Raw genomic sequence first — 19797 nt, forward strand, 5'->3', positions numbered from 1 at the left:
AGACCTTACAACCCCTCATTCGTTTGTCTACAAACGCCGATAACGGCATACATTTATTTTTCAAAAATTCTAGAATACGAGGGCGGAATTGAGTAACGTTAGTATTTGCACTCTTGAATATCACACAAAACCTCCCCCGCCATTGACAGACAAAATAGTCGATAGCAGAACTCGTCCGGTTCAGTTTGGGGGAAAAAACACACGCACACAAAAAAAACGGGGCGATTTCATAGCAAGGGCGTCTTCAGTAAAGGTGAAATGATCCGACACGATTTCGTGAGAAGGTAAGACGATCGTTAACGCCAGTTCTTCTTTGTCTTTATACCGAGAAAGAGAAACAAAAATCCAACATCGATATAATAATCATGGCAAATGGCAACGTTTCTTGTTGTAAAGCTCGTCAAAACTTCAACACTGACAAGTTAGTGTACATGTTGTGGATTTAACAAGCTTTTGAGTCACACGCATTCAAAAGAACGTTTGGGTACTGATCATACAAGCAGATTGTTTCTGAACGATTGCTTGACCTTGCATTAAGTTGAAGATAGTTGTTGGCTCGCTGGTGTTAGTCACCATTGAAATGAAATTGGATGATGATGTAAATGCCATTTATTACTGTGAACTGCCTATGAATTTGTACGTGTTAATGTAAGATGTCTCTTTTTTTAGATTTCAAATGTTTGGATTTGCACCTGGTAGATATCTATTTTCCAGGGTAAGTCAAACTATAAGCATGCTTTTTAAAAATCGAGACAGTGGTGTGAAAAGTTGTAACCTTTTTTTTTTTTTTTTTAATAGAATAAAAATGTTGTGCATTCCCAGCTTCCAAGGTGGCGATGTCCCCACTGGCTTGGCGGAGGATCAAAACCAACAAATGTCCAACTGGTCTCTAGGATTTCTTCGTTATTGAGTCCATCCGAACTTCCTTCCACCAACAGGCTGCTGTGTATCTCACCTGTCACCTGGGCCGGCTCTTGTCTCTGTCATTCAGACAAGAGAGACACCACAGGTTTCAGTTTGAGGGCCGTGACGGAGGCTCCCAAACCAGCCCTGTACCTCGGTTTCTCTGGGCTCATCCCATTTGTGACTGCCCCCCTCTTCATGGCGACCACTCAGTCCTTCTACCCTGAAGTGGCATATGCTCAGATGCTGTACGGCGCTTGTATAGTCTCCTTCCTCGGTGGTGCTCGCTGGGGGTTTGCCATTCCTGATGGTAGTCCCGCTCAACCTGACTGGATGAACTTGGGCAACAGCGTGGTTCCATCACTTCTGGCCTGGCTGGCACTGCTCTGCAGGGACAATGTTGTAGAGGGGGCCACGGTAGTTATAATGGGCCTCGGGCTGTCTTTACACTGTGACCTGATCCTGCTACCTGGATACCCTGCCTGGTTCAAAGCCATGAGAACTGTTCTCACTGTGGTTGCTACCTTCTCACTGGTGGCAACGCTGATCTTGAAGAAGGTCTGCACTGAGAAGAAGCTCAAAAGGTTCACCAATTAAACAGATTCAACGTTCCAATTGGATCCACGTAAACATAATAAAATGTAAAACACAACTGCTCTCTTCTTGTATTAACTCTTCTACAGCAATTTTGCTACATGGGAAATACTACAAACAGCTCTGGACACGTTTCCTGAACTAGAATATATCCTTTTGGTTTTGGTTAGATGTATTTTGTTGTCAAAATGATAGAATTTCAGATCGTCATCCCCTGCGAAACATTAAAGGTCAGTTAAATACAAACATAGTGTTACAGCTCACTGGAATGCACGACAAGACGTTTATTTCACTGAAAAGCAATCAAATATATATTTTTTTGTATTTGGGTTGATAGGCGCAGCCATAATGGTGAGAAACGTTGCCACTGTTCAGGTGTTCCTCTCAGCTCAATTAACCCAAAGTTAAAAATATTGGGGGAATGACATGTCAGCAAACAAAAGAGTTCCATCAGTCGATAAGAAAAAGAATCCAGTAGTTACAGCACAGGCTTGGCAACGTTTTAGTTTAAAAAACATTTCTTTCAGGTATCTTTCAGTGTCATTCTATTCCATTATTTAAAAAAGGCTCAAATGGTTTGATAACTTTCCATTGACAAATTTGAAGAAAGTGAAACAAAGATATGCGGTCATTTCATATCTAATCCCAGAACAATGCACAGTTCTCTCAGGACTCTCAAGCAAGCGCACAAATAAACAAAAAGCCTCTCAAAATCAACATGAGATGAAAAAGAGTAGATAAGTAATCTACTCTTCTAATCTTCAATCTAAAATGATTGGTGGGACTGAGAATAGACATAGGCAATTTGGGCGGAAACAGCACTTTTCCATCACATCAACGGTAACATAAGGAGATAACACCAATTACATGTATAAATAAATATTATCTAGAGACGTGGCACAGGTATCATCTTAAGGTGCAGCTTTTCCTTTCATGCGGGTTCCTACTGAGCCTAAAGTGGAATACTCCAGGTGATCAGAGTACAGCCAACCCGCCATCACATCGGCTGGTGATCATGTTGCCAACTTCCGTCCAGGTGTCCAGGTGGGGGTCATAGATCTCCACAGAGTCGATCGTCACTGGCGCCGAGAAGGTTCTGCTGGCGGCCCTTCCACCGACAGCATACAAGAACCCGTTAACTGCTGACACTGAGGCCCCAGCACGCGGCGTGGACATCGGGGCCACTTCCAACCACTTCTCCTGGGGTGGGGGAAAAGACCCGGAGAGGCGTGAACTTTCCATCAGTTTTCCATAAAGCAGAGTTTGTCTGTGTAGATTCTTGGTCATCCGGATCATGTTAATCCTCCACGGTTGAATCGAGGCAACTGGACTTTTCTTGTCTGTTTGCACTTCTCAATACACTGCACTTCATAAGCAACATTACAAAGTTTGTTTCATAAGGATTTAGTCCACAGAAATGCCCTCCGAGGCACAAATAGGGAGACTTCCCATCGAGATTTTAGAAGTGAAAAAGCCTTTTGGATCAAAGGTAAAACGTCTTCACTAAGAAAAGTCCCGTTGCCTCAATTTAACGTTGGAAGATATCGTGCTATTTTGTTCAGAGTCACAAGATTACCTGCTCTGGACAGTATTTTTCCACCGTCTCCAAAGCACCCACAGCCTCGTTCCGACCCCCCACTGCGTAAATACAGTTGTTGAGGCAGGCCACTCCCACATATGCTCGACGTGTCAGCATAACAGGCAAAGCGCTCCATCGACGGGTGATGGGATCGTATACCTCTGCCGAGCATAGCTCCGTGCCTTCATCGCTGATTCCTCCAATCGCGTAAATAAAACCTGTAAAGAAACAATGACATCATTGGAGAACTGTTCAAAGAAGAGACCAAAATCTTGTCTTAGCTTAATTGATGTTATGGCCCTTCAGGTCGCACCTAACGCTTGCATGAGCAAAGAGATCGGAACGCACCTTGGAGCTCGCAGCAACCAAAATAATAGCGGGGGACTGCCATGTCGCCGATGACCTCCCACTTGTTCTCCTCTGGGTCGTAACGTTCCATTGTGCTCCCGATCTCAGAGCCAATCCATCCACCTATACGGAAACCATGGGAATGATAAGTCCGTACAGGTGAGTTACTGCTGCCCCACGCATTTGTGGTGTTTGGTGTTTTCCAAATGAGAATTTTCAGCCTTCCGACTCGTTTCAACTATTAGTATGGTGGTATTTACCGAGCGCATATAGCGCGCCATGGCAGGAGCAGACGCCAACTCCACAGCGAGGGGAATTCAGAGAAGCCACAGCAGCCCACTGTTTAGTCACTGGGTCGTACCTCTCCGTGCAGTCAAAAATCATTGAGTCTTTCTCTCCTGGTGAAGAAAACAAATTGATTGCGACTTACCATCGCACCCCTTATGTGACATTCTGACCTCAGCCTCCTCACCTCCCACCACATAGATCATGCCCGCTAGCACTGCTACCCCCAAACCGCTACGAGCCTGATGCAGAGATGACACCGTGGTCCAGTACTGGTTGAAGGTGTCAAAGCGCTCCACACAACTTAACGCCCTGCTGTCACTCCACCGGCCACCCTGTAACCGAGTGTAGCCTCCTGCAATAATTCAAAAAAAAAAAAAAAAACGTTCTAGATTTCTACCCTTGTCTCGCACACACTCGCTTTACTTTTTAAAAACCTCTGACAAAACTTCCGTCATCATGCAATTATTACGTTGTGAAAGTTACAAAACAAAGCTATAAAGCACCACACCGTGGAAGAGACGACATCAAGATATTAAAACAGAACCTATGGCATAAACGTATTTCCTGGCTTTTCTTCTCGGTCTCATCTTGATTTGGTGTAGTTGACTGTGCAGCTTGTCTTTGGGAGACTTTGTGACTTCAATGTACTCCTTCAAAAGGGTCTGCAGTGCCACCCTTAGGCTGAAGTCAGTCATACCTTGATTAAAAAGGAAAAATGTGCAACATTTGAATCAGGCATAATCCATTTAGAAACTCAGAGAGTAACTCAAAAGAAGTGTGTGTCAATTAAACGTAGGTGGTAAAATGTTAAGTCTCCTCACCCTCTATGTACTTGAACAGCCTCTGTGGGGAAAGTAAAGGGAAGCGCACTGGTTCCAACACCTCAACCACATATTTTTTTCTCTTAGCCACATCTTGGAGAACCCACTCCATGGCTGCAGTGAACACTTGGTACTCATCCTCAATTCTCAGCTCTTCACTTCTTAGAAGCTTTACAATCTGATCCTTTGAGAGGCCCCTGAACTCGTCACCAATACAAACCTAATATGAAGCAAATGATGGAGGAGGCTTAAAAAAAAATGAACAAAATAATCTGGGGGTTGAACAAATTAATCGGTGGGGTTAAACCTGTCTTTGCAAATAAAACATGAAAATACATTTTTTGCTGAACGTCTGAATTTTTTTGTTTGTCAGTTAGGTTAACTGAAGACTCGATATTGCCCGTAAGTTTTGACTGTGAGTGTGAATGATTGTTTGTCTAAGTGTGCCCCGCGTTTGGCTGGGTGTACCCTGCATCTCGCCCAAAGTCAACTGAGATAGGCTCCAGATCATCTGTGACCCAAATGAGGATAAGTGGTATAGAAAATGGACGGATGATTCATGCTGCACACAACATAGGCAGAGTGAACAATAACAGTAACACAGAGGTCTTAGGAGAAATAAAGTAAAATGGTCAAGTGTTTCATACCTCAAGGAAGTGAACATGGATATAGTTCTCGGAAAACTCCAGCAATTCCATGCAGGCAATCTGTTCCAGGAACTGAAAGATGCCCACACAATTGGATGGATCCACGTGGCCCTTGAGAAACTCACCGCAGATGGAGACCACCTCGTTCAACTGGAGCATATCTGCTGCCAACATCAGTTCTTGAACATTCTCGACTGTCACATTGATTGTCCCTGATGGGAGAGGGAGCCCATTTGCATTCAATAAACTGCTGTGGATTTGTTCGCAAGATGAAAATGTTCGCCGTAAAGAATACCTGTATAAACAAAGTCCAGCAGAACCTCAAAGACTTCAGTATCAACTCCCAGAATCTCCACCTCCTCTTTATCTGCCTCGCTCATCCCCCCGGAGAAAAGAGCAGAAAAGTATGGGCTGCTGGCAGCGAGCACCAGCCTGTGGACTTTGAAGACGCGGCCGCCGACTCTCAGCCGCACATCACAGAAGTCTGTGCGGAGCCTCATTTTGTTCAACTGGGCCAGGATGAGCTTTGCGTAGCGGTCCGAGGCCAACAGAGCCTGCTCAGAAGCCAGGGTTGCCATGACAGTAGCAGCATCAACATCACAGGTGGATGTTGACACACATTTGCTGGAGGACATGACAGCTGAGGCAGCATACCATGGGGCCCATTATTCCCAAACCTTTATCTCGAGATAATACAAGACAGACAAGACAGTTCACTTGAAGACGTAAGCAAAGTAAAATATACACATCTATTATACATGCACTCACTGCAGTAGTCTCGTCACTCTGCACTATTTGCATATCTGTTGTTGACAAATACTGGCCACTCATCTGCCCCATTCGCACAATTGCCATTGCTCCAGATCGTCTCACTACTTTCAACTTGAAACATTTCTTGAGGACTCTGCACCATTTGCACAATTATCACTGTACCAGATTACTATTAGTCACTTCAAATTGCTCTAAATTGCTTGAGGAGTCTGCATCATTTGTCATCGTATGATGACAAAGCGCATTACTGGTAAGCTTTATTTGCTCCATGACTCTCCGTAGGGTGTTTTTACGTCCTAAAAGTAGATTTTTTTATTTTTATTTTGTTTTTGGTCACAGTGGCTGTCTGTTGTCATACTAGAGCGGCTCCAACTACCGGAGCCAAATTCCTTGTGTGTTTTTCTTTTGGATCTACTTGGCAAATAAAGACAATTGTGATTGTGAGCCAACAAAACGGATGCCTTAGCTAGTTGCGCGTTTCCGCCGCATTTTCTTTATTGTGTGAACATAATGAAACAGTTGAATACGGCCACTTGGCATCTCTCGGCAATCGCTACATGAGACGTCCACGATGAAAAACAACTCACTTGAAACAGCTGTTAGTTAGCATGCTAGTAAATCGCTCATCGACATGGTCCAAATGTACCACTGACCTCTGATGCCAACTGACCCACTGATAACGACTACGCTTTCTAAAGACAATTCGAAAATTCCAGAGCATCATTAAATCCACACTCACCCAAAATTTTGTTTATGACGATGCAAGCAACTTCCTTCACATTCTACTGTGGTAAATTGTCCGACGCGGTCAGAATCGATTACTCTGGTCTTGGCGTCGATTCCCAGTCCCAACCAATCAATCGCTTGCTAGAACGATCTATTGGCGGTAATTGTCAAATCCTGAATGTATTATTTGATGTTTGTAACTGCTTTTCAATGTTCTCATGTTTGTAAATGATCATATTCTTTGTTCCATTTCGCAGCATTCGCACTCGGTTGTATTTATAAAATACTCCGCCAGGTCGCAGTGTTGGACCTAAACAAAAGTGTAGGAATTTCAAAGCAAATGTGGAAAAGTAGATCGAAACCTTGTTTAATTTCGTTGCACGTTTACGTTGATGACGTCCACAGGCTTCCGGTTTGTTTTAGTGTACATGTCAAGTTGCATACTTGTTATTGTATACCAGGTAAGATTTGTTTAATGGTAAATGCCTGGCGCTTTTCTACACTTCAAGGTACTCAAAGCGCTTGAACGCTGTCACCTCCTGATGACGCACCATCAGGAGCGACTGTTCAGTATGTTGCGCAAGGATACGTTGACGTGGTCACGGGGACCTCCAACCTTTGGTTTGGGAGACAACCACTTTCCCATCGAAGCCATCTCATATTATAAACGTGCGGCTGCTTATTTAATGGCAAATACACTACTGAGCTTGGTTCAAACGTATAAACCTGACTCTTAACGATAATACCTCACCAGCCATGAACTTGGCCGCCCGTCACTGATTCTAGACTTTAGGGGCCGTTCAGTGCTCCAAAGAGGGTCTTTGTGGTTTCGGTGCTGATCAGACAATATTGAAAGACGAATGTCTCCCTCATACTCCAATCACCCGCTTTCTTTTTCAATTGAGGCCGAGATGCTCTATGTGTTAAGCATATAATTGTTTTTAGCAGTTGGGAGGTGATTAGTGCTGTTTTGCATTTCAAGAGTTGTTTCTATGTAATCTGACGCATGGCTCCCCTTCAACCAACAAGAGATACAGTATATCATGGCCGAGGAATATGCATGCTTTTTGGATGCTCAACATAATAACATTAAAAAGACATACAGTACTTCAGACATTTACGTATAATGCAGTTCATTGTCTTTATACTCATTATACGTGAAAAAGAGCACAAATATTTTGGGCATTACTAGTAACGTTCGATATGTGTGTTATTTATCTTTTATTTATGATATAGGTTTTTATATTGCTGTTGTTTTGGGCATAGGCAACTTTTGATTAAAAAAAATAATCCGCGTGTTTATGAGCGCGATCCATCTATCTGAATGTTTTTATTTAAAAAATAACTTTCCCCCCCCCCCCCCCCCCCAGATAACAGAATTCCCTCATGTTTTTTGCTGGTCCTGCAGGTGCACTCATTATTTCCACAGATATTCCTGTCACCATCACCATGTGATCGTCACCGTGATGATCGGGGGAAAGAAAGGCTTGCTTGCAGAATCTCATGAGGTTGGAGAAAGAAAAAAAAAAATAGTGTGAGGGCCATTCTATGGAAAGTGGTCACCATAATTATCATTCTTTATAAAAAGGCAGCGTGTCTGGCTTTCTGTTGGATGCCTATCCTCTGGTGCGACTTTTTCTCTCGTAGGAATGAAAACATCATGAGATTTGGTTTTATGGGAATGGATAATAGATTCAAGTTTGTTGAAAAGTAATTACATGCCGTGAGGTTTTAGTTCCGTAATTGGGCTCGCAGACTATATTGTAGGGGTTGATTTTTTTTGCCGCAATAAGCCCCTATTTGAAAAGAGTTCACCGCAGAAAGAAATGAACTGACGTACTTCCAACTGTCAGTCCTGTGATACTTGACCATGGGCACTTGCTCTTTTTTCTAATCAATTTCAAAGCGCAGCTTTAGCAAACATTTATTAACATGTACTCAAATCAATTGTGAGAATTTCTCTTTGTGCCAGACTAAAAGAAAAAGTGAATTGAAATGAAAAAGTGATACATGTATTTCATTGTGTATGGACGATATGGATAGATTTAGGGAGTGAGATTGGGGGGGAATGAAGATTGTTCCTCCTTTACAGCTGTCACAGCTTCCTCTGTGAGGACACAATTATGTAGTGTGTGGGAATTTTTGTCCATTCATTCAAAAGGTCGAAGGTCACCGAGGTTGGACAAGAGGGCCTGGCACACCCGTCGTCTCTGGGCTCTGTGACAACCAGTCAGGTTTTCCGAAACCAAAGTGATCCAACCGTGCCTGTATGTACTTTGTTTTGTCACAGCAGAGTGAGCACATGCTCATACTGGAAAGGAAAGGGACCTTCCACAAATTCTCCCCACAATGCTGGAAGCAAAAATCTTGGTAAATGAACAACAGGGATTCTAGGGAAACCACGTGGCCGAGTGCAGCCCTCGAATTGCATTTTTAAAATTTTGCTCCAGACAAGCCTGTCCTTGTGTCTTCCGTTTCACGCTGTGTTTTGTGTGGACCTTGGCTCTTGTGGCTTTCGCTTGTCACACAATAATGCCGATATTTAGCCTGGTGGAATGTACAGTATTGGCAACAGATATAGTAAGCATGGTGGGCAAGCACAATATAATGAGTGAGACTTAGATTGAATGAATTGGCAGTGCTAAATGAGTCCCTAACAGCTGATTTAGTGTCACCTTTAATCAGTGTGATGTTGAAGCTCTTATCCAAACAAGGTGGTCCTTTGCTTTATTTACTACAAATACTTTATTACTGGACTAAAGTAGAATTTTCAGGTACCTGTACTTTTCTTGAGGATTTATTTTTCTCACAACTTTTGTTTTCTGTTTTTATTCCTTACTTTATCAAAGAGGCTTGTCACTTTTTTCAACCTCCGCGAATGACGAGAGGACGTAAAGAAGATGTAAACAAAGAAAGGTAAAGTCGGTCACGTTTGAGATAAGGTGGGAAAAACAGCAGCAGTAAGCATTAACAACAACGGCAACAAATTGAAAATTGTCAGCAAAAAGAATGATTCGCGACGAACGCGTTGTCTTGTGCGAGCCTAAAAAAAACACAAGCTTCTGGTGTTCAAAATAATTCTCTGCTCACCTCACTGCTCCCCCCCCCCCCCCCCCCCCCGACTCTCGCATCTGTGACTAAAGCCTGCCTCACTCCCGAGAATGTGCACGTTACATACCGTATCTTTACCCTTGTTTTGGCTTAGCGTGTCCAATTCCTTCTTAACTTTCATCAGGCAGTGCTTTTGACCCGGGTGATTTCGATTCGCCAGCGTGGCTAACACGGGCAATATTCGCATCGCCACACCCTGTTTCGATTTGTCAATGGCAAGTTGGGGAGTGGAGAGCGCAAACACTATGTATCAATCATATAACGTTTGTATAAATAAATGATATTTACGTATTGAACTTTTGTCTGAAGAGACCTGCCAAAAACCTGCCCCAAATGTTATTTATTTTTGTATTTGTTTGCAAGTTTAGGTTTAAAGTAAACCCTCACGTCATCAACCCATTGTTTTGCTAGTTATACACAGGAAGTCCTGCCAACCTGTTTTCCGGCTTTGGTCGACTGGGCTTCCCCATATAGCAGATTCAAATTAAATTACAGGTATGAGATGGGGCCAGAGAGGGATGATTTTTCAAAAGATCATTTTAATATTATTCTGCTGTCAGCTCATACAGACAAATTTAAAATCAATGACAAAAAGTGTTTATTTTTTGAAAACTGCAAACTCTACCTTTAAGTACATACAGTGTCAGAGTCTGTACTTGGTTTTATTTTATGTTTAAATAATTGAATTCAAGCAGTACTTCTACTTTTACCAGTCTTTTTAACACAAGTATCTGTAAATCTACTTAAGTACACTGTGACTACTTTAGCCACCATTGTTTATATTTCTAATTGGTTGTAATGCATACATCAGGCTACTTGAAACTGTTTTAAAAGACTTTTGTTCAAGTGGACCAAATTTGACCAATCAAAGGAACAAAGTAGTCGAATCTGACCTCCTTATGCACAATATTTTATATATATGGCAAATTATTGTAACAGTCAAAAGTCTTTTGAACACTTGCTTATTTTCTTTCAAAAATGCATTCTAGATTTAAAAATGATTTATTATTTAAAACAATTTGCAAAGCTGAACAATATAAGTAAAAAGAAATTGGATTGTTTCAAATCACCTCTGCCGAGGATGCAATTTGTCCCCAACATAGTTTCTGCAACATAGTGCCGAACAGAACGGTGTGCATTGTGAAGCACTGTTGTCGGAGTAGACTCGGAGTAAATGTGAAGCTATTATGTCTCATTCATTAGTTTACAAGTTGCTTGGACCGGCAAGCAGCTAGGCCAGTAAAACCCCAGCCTATGAGCCAGCTACATCGTGAACTCATAAAAAGTGGGAGGTTAAAAGAAGAAGAAGGGGAAAAAAAGAAAAATCCCATTTGATCGATTCTGCCCTCAACATAGCAACTGGCTCCTGATTGGATGACACGCTTGGCGTTCTCGATCTCTCATTGGCTGAGAGGCTGGCCTGAACGCGAAGGAATCGGACGGAGACAGAGAGGAGGAGTGACATGATTGGACGTGGCCGCACTGAATGCCTAAACCTATTCTGCTGAAAGCCTGAAGTCCGTTAATGGTCCCTCCACTCCACATAAAAGGTGTGACAACAAAACTAATTCGTCCTACTGCTCCCTCGTTTAAGACTTGTTTAAATGGAGAACTTCAGAGCACGGGCGCGTCGTGTGTGTTTGTGTGTGTGTGTGCTGACAAATGGAAATGGAAATGAAAATGAAGGACGAAGGAAACGGAGGATGTGTGTATTATTTTTGAGAGGAAAAGGCGTGGGGCTGGCTTTTTTTTTTTTTTTTTTTTTTACTTCAGAGGGAGGGAGCTTGGGGAAGAAAAAGAGATTGAGTTAGTTTAACTGCTGTGTAGGCAAGTTACTCTGGGAAGTCGCCAGGTTTGGTGGAATATTTCAGGTTTTAGGAAATGTTCAAGGGCCTAAAGAAACCTCCCTTAAAGTAATACATTCACATTGTTTACAGGAGGTGAAAAAAAAGAAAAACCCAGTTGATTGTGTCGACCCACTTTCTCCTGGTTTTTACAGTGAGGGGGTGACTCGGTGCCGTCACAGGGTGTCCTCCCCACCCGGTGTACGAGTCCCGGTAATGGGACTTTTCCACCAACTCTATGCTGACGCAGGAAGGAGTAAAATAATCCATGGCATGGAACTGAGGCTCTCCTCGAGTATATCCCTGCCCTCTTCACCTTAATAATCCCTGCCTAATGTGGACTTTATGCGAAGGCTGAAAGAGGCCACATGTTGTTCTTGGTCACTGCGGTGTCAACTCGGGACATTGCCCTAATCAGTGGTCTCCATACATCGCCGTTTGTACTCGTGCTTCTGGGCTTCTTTTCGAAGGCATTTTGTGTATATGTTACATTACAATGCTGTGCGATGAACTTCTGTCGATGAAATGGAGGCTTTTTAGTACAAATCGTGTTGCATTCACATTAGCTTTCCTTCTGTCCCGAAAATGTTCACATGTTCGAAAGGATCCAGATTTTCTTTGGGTGAGATAATGCAGACGTAGCGGACAGGGAAACAAGTTCCACCGCACATCCTGCTATTGTCTTTGTCATTTCCTTTCTCTTCAGTCTGTCCAAAGTATGTCCTCCTGTGCCTTCTATCTCTGCTGACCCCAGGACAAAGCTCAATGCAATACAATGGCTACATAAGTTATAAATGTTAGATAACCCATTGTGTTTTGATTGCGATTATATTCTAACATAGAATTTAATCAAGCATTCCTGTCTATGAGCAACAGATTGTGAAAAGAACAGCACGAGATTGAGTAAGATGACAAAACCCTCATCAGTTTATTGTCTTTCAGCAAGAAAAAGGTCAGGATCTCACATTGCTCAGCTTCACTCATTTCCTCCGTCATCATTTGGAGTTTTTTTTTTTAAACTACATAAGGCCAAATAGACCTCATCCAAAGTAGGAACCTCAGAAATACATTTTAGTTTCTCTGTACAGAGTTTCTGTTGTTCACAAACTTGGAAGAAAATGTGCCAAGTTAAACACAGATTCCTTACTGCTGTTACTTATGTAGGCTGCATGTCATGAAACACATTCGTAGCTCTAGCAATGCCACAATTCAAGTAATGGAGGCAGGATACTTCCGGCCCTCCTGCTGTTCAAGTGAACATCGGAGGCCATATCTTACCGACACCACCAAAGAGTGCATTTTTGTGGCGCATGTCAACCATTCATAACCTTCACACCACCGTCACACATTGCAACAATAGAAATACTGTTGGATTGCACTTTCTTCAAGCTTTCATCTTGTGGCATGTTTGTAGAAAAAATATAGAATACAAAAAGCTTATACTTCGAGTAACAGAATATAACATACAGTACTTCGGATTATGTTTTCATCAGCACATCAGCAGGTGTAGATAAATTGCCATTAGCTTGCCCAAATGCATGGATTGGGCAAAACAGGGATGTCATTTTGCTCTCTATCAAGTGCTTTGGTCAATGGGTATAACATTGAGTATGCTTTTATAATAGTTTTCTACAGGATGTTAATGCTACATAATATCCACTCTATGAACGGGGCAAATTGTCAAGATGCGCCACAATCTTTCACAAATTCACAAGTGGTATTTACCCAGAAAACGGTTTGGTCCGCCAAACCAGGATGACAGAAACAGCCGGTGTACAGCACCATTTTCTCCGCACCAATGCACTAAGTAGTAGTAATCGAATATATTTACCAGTATGTAACATATTGATTCAGTTTTAGGCAAAATCTCCGGCAACGTCAGCTCAGATTGTAGATGTCAAACCAAAACGCAGCATCTACTGTCTGGGAGCAATTTAGCGGTTGTCAACATTTCCACCAAAATAACGTCCACCAAACAATGTATGAAGTACAATTTCTTTTCGGAAAAACATTTAACAGTCTCTTGAGAACTAAAATAATAGAAGCTGACATTCAAGTTCCGGTCCCACGTCAATCTGTGAAATTGCATTCACAAAAACCGATGGAATTACTTTAGTGCAACATTTTAACAATGCACCTCGATGCAGTCATTCTCGCAGGATACAGTAAACATGTCCTTTATATAATCTCAGTTGCTTTACATTTCTGGAGCGGCCGGTGGGAGCCTCACTGTCTGTTTGGGAGTCTGTAAGAGTTTGTGCTCCTCTGCGTGTTGCGAAGGCATTGCGGGCGCTTTGGCGTGTACGGGATGCGACAGCCTAACATCCAGGGCGTCGTTGTGCTGCACTAAAGAGTGCAAGCGGTAGTGAAGGACAAGGTCTTTCAGTGAGCAGTGGACATCGTAGGGCTCAGCGAAGCCGTAACCATGTGGCGTGCTGTAGATCATGCAGTGCTTCACTTCTTCGTTCACTCTGAAATACATACATACATATGTATATTAGAAAAACAGAGCCAACCCATTAACGAGCATCACACTAAAACCTCTTGAGTTGATTCATTGTCCCGTCATTGCTTAGGAAACTCACACAACAGAGCACGCGTAGCAGCCTTGCTTGCTGCTCTCACGGATTAGGAATGTTCCGGGATCCTTCCCCTGAAGCATCTCTTCGGCCTGCGTCCTGCTCAGTTCGCCGACAAACCAACTCGTCTCATCCTGATGCGGTAAATTCTTCTCGTCACCTTTCAACACGTATGTACTGAGAAAACAAAAGTTATCTTTGTATTCATCTGCATCTAATTCACAGTTTGTTAGGGGATTCTAATAAGAGTTTCTTTGAACAGGTAAATGAATACGTACTCGTCAAGGCTGTCTTTTAGTATCCCGAGCCAGTCGTTTATGCGTTTCTGCCGTACACCTTTGTGATTAAGCCAGCTGCATTGTGAGAACCAGGGAAAGAAATTCAACATTACCAATTTAGTTCATGGACCTGCTGTACCCAAGACGTTACAACAAACTGCTCACTTGAGGTACTGATCTCTGATGTTGCGCAGCTGGATTAGGTCCGGCCGCAAACTGTTCATCTTTCTGTCTGTCTCTCGGTAGTCCTCTACCTGGCTTTGTAAGTCTTCCTCGAGATGGATCTTGCTGTCATAGATATCGCTGAGACGGCACTTCAGCTTCTCGTAGTTGATCAGAAAGCTAAAGAAAGGAACTCAAAGGTCTGAATAACATTTCAGGATTATGATGCAAAGCATATTACAATATATATATATATATATTTGTTAAGTCGACCACTTGAAAAGGGTTCATTTTGAAATGTTCATGCAAGTACCTTTCTAGATCTTTTTCAGCTCCCTCGGATTGATTGTTCCTCTCAAATTCTTCCCCGTAGCGCTCCTGTTCACGACACTGCTCCTCAAAGATCATCATTGTTTCGTTGAATGCCTCAATTGCCGTTTGTTTCATTTGGATCTCCTAACATCAAAGAGTTCATCAATTTAGAGGACAGGCCAAGTTGACAGATTTTAGCTCAGACCTTTAAGACCACCGGAGGTCATTTCAACTTTAGTTATTACCTGTGAGGTTTTAGTGAAGGCTTCATAAAGACGATCAAACTCCTTAGATTTCTCTTGATACTGACAATGGACCTCTTTGAGCTTTCTTCCAGCGACATCAACACCGTTCTCCTTTACCTGATGTAAAAGAAATTGATTCAATAAGGTTAGGGAAGGGATTTACTTAAGACAATACTGGTGTAAATTCTGGAATCAGTGGTAGTAATTGCAGTTGCAAAACATCACAACAAACAGTTATGCGGTCACTGGTCAGAGGCAATCGTTATCTCATTCACTGCCAGTTAACATGGATATTTGACTTCTAAAGCCGTCAATGGCAGTGAGTGTGTTAAAATGAAAGTCTGCAGTAGTAGCAGCAAAAGATTTAAAAAAAATAAATAAATATATATATATATACACATATATATACACACACACAATGAAAGGTCAGTACTGTATAAGTGAAATGTAACTGTAAAAATGATAACAGTGACAACCAAGAAATATGTAGGTAAAAATTCCTCCCAATGATGTTTGCAAACCACTGACCAATACCAGTCTCGACAAAGTACGTAGCAGTTTCCGCTCACCTGTTGGAAGCGAGACACTGGATGTGTGAGCATCAGGTCCAGCGTGGTGTTGTACTCCACTAATGGATGATGCTGATAGTGCCAAATAAGCTCCACCACCGACGTGAACGTCAGTGGGTCAGAGAAGCCATACTTCCCATCACGGTGGTAAATCTTGATCAGTTTATTATGGCCGTCTTTCCTGTGAACCACAATTTGTGAGATCATTTCGTACAGAAATTGGACAAATCAACCTCTCTGATGCATTTCTGAACTCAATTTTACCTTAACGTCAGCGTGAAGTCTCCCTGCAGCTTTGTGGATGCGTCACGTACCAGGAAGGAGCCGTCAGGTGTGTCGCGCAGCTTCTCGTTCACCTCATCCCTGAGAGAAAATCAGTTACCAGATGAAACACAGTCAAACATTTAGACAGACATTACCAAGCAACAGGATGTTTGATTTAGCGCCCCGTTCTTTTACCTGGTTACGTCTCCCCAGTACCATTCGGCATCATGTAGTGAGCTGGACTGTGTGGAAAGGCAGTTATTGTTCATGGTGGAAGACGCTGGCTTTGTTGACCTCGGAGGGAGAGCTGGCGGAGACAGAAATGAGAGAGGGCAATTCTTAGAACGCGCTTGGAGAGAAAAAAAAACAAACAAAAAAATAGATCTAAAATATATCATACAGAGAGTCTTTCACAGGCTTGCCTGGTGGCTTGTCAGGGACAAGCCCAGGCATGTTTCCAAAAGATGTCACATGCCAAGTCATGACTGACACCCCACGGGTAGTTGGTGCACAAACTTCTAGTAGGATTTATCACAAATTTGAATATTGTTTGGCAGTTGCCCGCCGTTCTGTTCTGCAAGTCTATTTTCTGACTGCAACACCTGATGACGTGATTGTTGGGGCTCCAGTTAAATATGATTTTGACTCGCAAATTCATCGCAGCGCTCACATGATGTCATCGCCGAGATCTTGCCTTAACCGCATCATACTCAACTTTTTAGGCTTAAGTTGAGAAGTCTGAACTAAATGACATTTTGAACTTCACGACCCGTCCTTCTCGGATCGTCGCAGTCTTGCAAAACCTCAAGTTTTCCATCGGTCTTCAAGGAAAGGAACATCTGAGTTTGCCAAAACTCTTAAGCGTTTTCCTGAGGATGAAAAGGGAGGGCAAACCGCATCAAGAGAAGGTGAGGGGATATATTTCACGGCAGGACAAAAGTGCCTTTCATGGGGCAGTTGGGGAGAAGACAAGAGCCTGCCTATGAGGAGGAGAAAATGTTGCTTTCACCCACCATCCGCTCTCTTTTTTCTGACCTTAAAATAAACAAAAGTCAGGTGCAGCTGCGGCGTTTTGGCAGGCTCCTCCTGGGCCCAGCAAAATTAAATCTGCACACCTTCCCCTTTTTTTTTTTTTTTTTTTTTTCTTTTCTGTCGCCTGCCAAGAAACTTGTGTGGATTCCAAAAGCCGCGTAGCGCACAGAGCGAAGTCATTCACCCTGAACTCACGAAATGCATTTCTGCTTTTTTTTTTTGCTCCACGGGAAATTGACTGCTGGAAAGGCGTCACGAACGGGGACGGTCGTGTCGTTGCACTCCGACCCAATATCGTGTTTAGCTCCAAACCGGAATAAAATGCAGCATTCATTTCCCGAGTTTCGCAAGTTAAGGGCAGTCTAATGAAAGGAAGAATAAGAGAGAAATGTGCAGGAAAAAGGCAGCATCGGGGCCGTGGCAACGATCGTCCAGCCTACTTTGGGAGCTAGCACTAATGAAGCACGGCTGGCTGCAGAGGAGGAGAACAAAGCGGTCGTTTCACGCGGTGCCCGTGTTGACGCACCGCAAATGTCCTTCCGAATCGTCGTCGCGAGTGTCCACCGGCTCCACGCGCGCTCGGCGAGGTGCTCGACACAACTCAACGCCGACGCTCGCTCGCCGTGAATTCGCCAGACGTGCCGGGACAAAAGAAAAGCGGCCAAGCACTGCGCCTGGTGCGCTGAGGTATTACGTAATTGCGCTATGCGTGCCCGGGCAAGAGCGGCGACGAGGCGCAGCGCCCACGACCCGTTCCGACGTTTCGTCCACACATGAACAACAACTCGTCAACCTGGACGTTCTCCTCACAGGTCACCATTCGGGGCACAAAAACGAACGAAGGGGAGCTGACGAGCGATCTGAAGCCCCCGAACGACAGACAATGGCCGCAGTAGTTCGTGTTACCTGGTGGCGCTGGATCCATCTCGATGTAGAATAAACCTTCAGGAGGATAAATCATTCCCGTTTCACAAGAGTAGTCCAGTTTGCTGTCGTTGTCACAAAGTATATATTTAAAAAAATAATAATAATAATAAATAAATAAATCCAAAAAAATAAAATAAAATAAAATAAAAAAACCCCAAAAGAAAAAAAAAAAGCGAGAAAACCGCACCTTTGTTCTGTCGCAAGTGAGTGTTCAGTTATTTCCGAGCGTCCTGCAATTGAAAACTCTTCCCAAAGGTCAAATGAATTGGGTCTGTGGACTTTCTCGAGATGCGCAGCACTCAGCTCGACTTTTCCTCGCCTCGGAAGTGGAGCGACTTTAAAGGGAAGTTCGAACATCATCTTGGACCGGTCCAACCCCCTGTCAAGGCAGGGGGCGGTATTGTCCGCGCCTGCTTCGCAAACGCACTCAACGCTCCTTGTTCTAGTTGTATTTGACAGTCAGAATCAGGGAAATGTGAAAACGCTCATTTGATTTTTCCGAGCGTTTCTGTCCTTTGAGAATACATTTTACCTCTCGACTGCAATGGTACGTTCCGGACCGTTTCATTCAGGCCCCAAACTGCACTGTAACAGCTGAAAATGGCTCGCCTGGCATGAATGGAAGATGAAAACGAGAGAGAGATGTGGTTGTACCATTCAATATACAGACAAATATACTTCATCTTTTGAGTCTGAACATTGAAAACAACAAATTAGTGATGTCAGTTGAAATTACTGTGTGGATTGCATGAAAATGACGTCATGCTATACATGTGATTGCAACTGAACAGTTCTTTTGTTTGTGCTTTTCTTTTTGTCTTTTGAGAATTCGGTTGAGCTCTTTTGTCTCGGCGGTGATGGCGTCGCCTACGTAGATCTCGAGTGTGTGTTATATTCTCGTTGAGCTTGTCAAACATGTTCGGCAGCAAAATTGTCAACGTGTGTGTGACCACTTGCAATTATCGCTGAGATCATTCGGTTGAACGTGCGAATGCGAGAGTCTTTACGGCGAGATGCAAAAGAGTACCTGGAGACCAAAATGAATCCGAGCGTCATATTAGCTTGAATGTCCGATGAATGCAAGCTTTGTGGTTCTCTCATGACACAGAATGACACGGCGCTGTAAATTTCAACAAGCGGGGCCTCTTCCCCCAGCTGACGTTTGTGGCTGCAGGGAGAGCGAAACAGGGTCTGCGTGCTCAGAGGTCCGTCTCTGCCGGTGTCCGTGTGTTTATGGCCGCTCCCCTTTTGACCCAAGGACATCGAGTCAGGGAGGTAATTGCCTCCAGCATTCCTTTTTCCCATCAGTAAGATGATTCTTTCCTGTGTCCAGTGGCCATGAAACTTCCGAAACTAACTGGCCTGACGAGAGAATATTCACGGTGTGAGATAGCTGACGATGCCTCGGAGACACGCATCCAGTACTGTAGTTTCACACTCATCTTTATGGGCGGTTCAGACAAAAAACACACTATTAAACATATCCTTACCGCTCCTATGTTGTGCCCAAATCTTTAAGTTGCTACTCTAAAGGCATATTTATTTACTATTAGATATACAGTGTACCGCTTGTCGGGAATCTAATTCAGCAGGTGTTACTGCATATTGGACGAATGTGCTCACGTGTGTGTGAACATTTGGGTGCAAATACAATGTGTGAGTGTTTGCTTTTGCGCCTTCCGTGCCGTTCCCACTTTGAGAAGGCTCGAAACCTGTCACAGCATGTCATTTGGCACCCCCCACCCTCCTGTGTCAGAAGGGCACACTGCTTGCCCCTTTAACTTCTGGGTCTGACCT

At 43.3% G+C, this 19797-nt stretch overlaps 3 protein-coding genes across 10 annotated transcripts; 1 reads left to right on the top strand and 2 right to left on the bottom strand.

Annotated features, from left to right (window-relative positions):
• The first annotated feature begins 1 nt into the window (after position 1).
• On the top strand, positions 2-1555 carry LOC133488430 (transmembrane protein 69-like). Of its 2 annotated transcripts, none has more exons than XM_061796251.1 (3): positions 2-284; positions 670-715; positions 799-1555. In XM_061796251.1, the coding sequence occupies exons 1-3, from the start codon at positions 259-261 to the stop codon at positions 1498-1500; spliced, it is 774 nt and encodes a 257-aa protein (XP_061652235.1). In that variant the 5' UTR covers positions 2-258; the 3' UTR covers positions 1501-1555. The 2 variants fall into 2 exon arrangements, with proteins under 2 accessions (XP_061652235.1, XP_061652236.1); XM_061796252.1 differs by having other exon boundaries at positions 823-1555.
• A 211-nt stretch (positions 1556-1766) lies between these two features.
• On the bottom strand, positions 1767-6848 carry ipp (intracisternal A particle-promoted polypeptide). Of its 3 annotated transcripts, XM_061796237.1 has the most exons (11): positions 6691-6848; positions 5476-5857; positions 5181-5392; positions 4534-4753; positions 4257-4409; positions 3897-4064; positions 3685-3822; positions 3425-3547; positions 3236-3294; positions 3074-3135; positions 1767-2697 (listed from the first exon to the last, which is right to left on the bottom strand). In XM_061796237.1, exons 2-11 carry the CDS (start codon positions 5813-5815, stop codon positions 2574-2576), a joined length of 1599 nt encoding a protein of 532 aa, XP_061652221.1. In that variant the 5' UTR covers positions 5816-5857; positions 6691-6848; the 3' UTR covers positions 1767-2573. The 3 variants fall into 3 exon arrangements, with proteins under 3 accessions (XP_061652221.1, XP_061652219.1, XP_061652220.1); XM_061796235.1 differs by having other exon boundaries at positions 3074-3294; positions 6691-6847; XM_061796236.1 differs by having other exon boundaries at positions 3074-3294; positions 5476-5863; positions 6691-6833.
• A 5688-nt stretch (positions 6849-12536) lies between these two features.
• On the bottom strand, positions 12537-18322 carry LOC133488429 (phosphatidylinositol 3-kinase regulatory subunit gamma-like). Of its 5 annotated transcripts, XM_061796246.1 has the most exons (11): positions 18188-18321; positions 17980-18062; positions 16237-16348; positions 16042-16140; positions 15778-15958; positions 15209-15325; positions 14965-15107; positions 14655-14831; positions 14490-14564; positions 14218-14388; positions 12537-14103 (listed from the first exon to the last, which is right to left on the bottom strand). In XM_061796246.1, the coding sequence occupies exons 2-11, from the start codon at positions 18032-18034 to the stop codon at positions 13830-13832; spliced, it is 1404 nt and encodes a 467-aa protein (XP_061652230.1). In that variant the 5' UTR covers positions 18035-18062; positions 18188-18321; the 3' UTR covers positions 12537-13829. The 5 variants fall into 5 exon arrangements, with proteins under 5 accessions (XP_061652230.1, XP_061652231.1, XP_061652229.1 ...); XM_061796247.1 differs by lacking the exon at positions 17980-18062 and having other exon boundaries at positions 18188-18322; XM_061796245.1 differs by lacking the exon at positions 18188-18321 and having other exon boundaries at positions 17980-18169.
• Between the last annotated feature and the right edge of the window lie 1475 nt (positions 18323-19797).

The sequence above is a fragment of the Phyllopteryx taeniolatus genome, chromosome 14 (genome assembly GCF_024500385.1).
Source record: "Phyllopteryx taeniolatus isolate TA_2022b chromosome 14, UOR_Ptae_1.2, whole genome shotgun sequence".
NCBI classification, from domain to species: domain Eukaryota; kingdom Metazoa; phylum Chordata; class Actinopteri; order Syngnathiformes; family Syngnathidae; genus Phyllopteryx; species Phyllopteryx taeniolatus.

What these genes read in the sequence shown, in the direction of transcription:
- LOC133488430 (XM_061796251.1), top strand. Translation starts at nt 259, where the DNA reads ATGATCCGACACGATTTCGTGAGAAG. An exon ending in CGACACGATTTCGTGAGAAG is followed by an intron (nt 285 to 669) that starts GTAAGACGATCG and finishes CTCTTTTTTTAG; the next exon opens with ATTTCAAATGTTTGGATTTG. An exon ending in GTAGATATCTATTTTCCAGG is followed by an intron (nt 716 to 798) that starts GTAAGTCAAACT and finishes TTTTTTTAATAG; the next exon opens with AATAAAAATGTTGTGCATTC.
- ipp (XM_061796235.1), bottom strand. Translation starts at nt 5,815, where the DNA reads ATGTCCTCCAGCAAATGTGTGTCAACATCCACCTGTGATGTTGATGCT. An exon ending in GAAATACGTTTATGCCATAG is followed by an intron (nt 4,065 to 4,256) that starts GTTCTGTTTTAA and finishes GAATTATTGCAG; the next exon opens with GAGGCTACACTCGGTTACAG. An exon ending in TGGTTGCTGCGAGCTCCAAG is followed by an intron (nt 3,295 to 3,424) that starts GTGCGTTCCGAT and finishes GTTTCTTTACAG; the next exon opens with GTTTTATTTACGCGATTGGA.
- LOC133488429 (XM_061796246.1), bottom strand. Translation starts at nt 18,034, where the DNA reads ATGATTTATCCTCCTGAAGGTTTATTCTACATCGAGATGGATCCAGCG. An exon ending in GACTTCACGCTGACGTTAAG is followed by an intron (nt 15,959 to 16,041) that starts GTAAAATTGAGT and finishes TGTGGTTCACAG; the next exon opens with GAAAGACGGCCATAATAAAC. An exon ending in ATCAGAGATCAGTACCTCAA is followed by an intron (nt 14,565 to 14,654) that starts GTGAGCAGTTTG and finishes CTCACAATGCAG; the next exon opens with CTGGCTTAATCACAAAGGTG.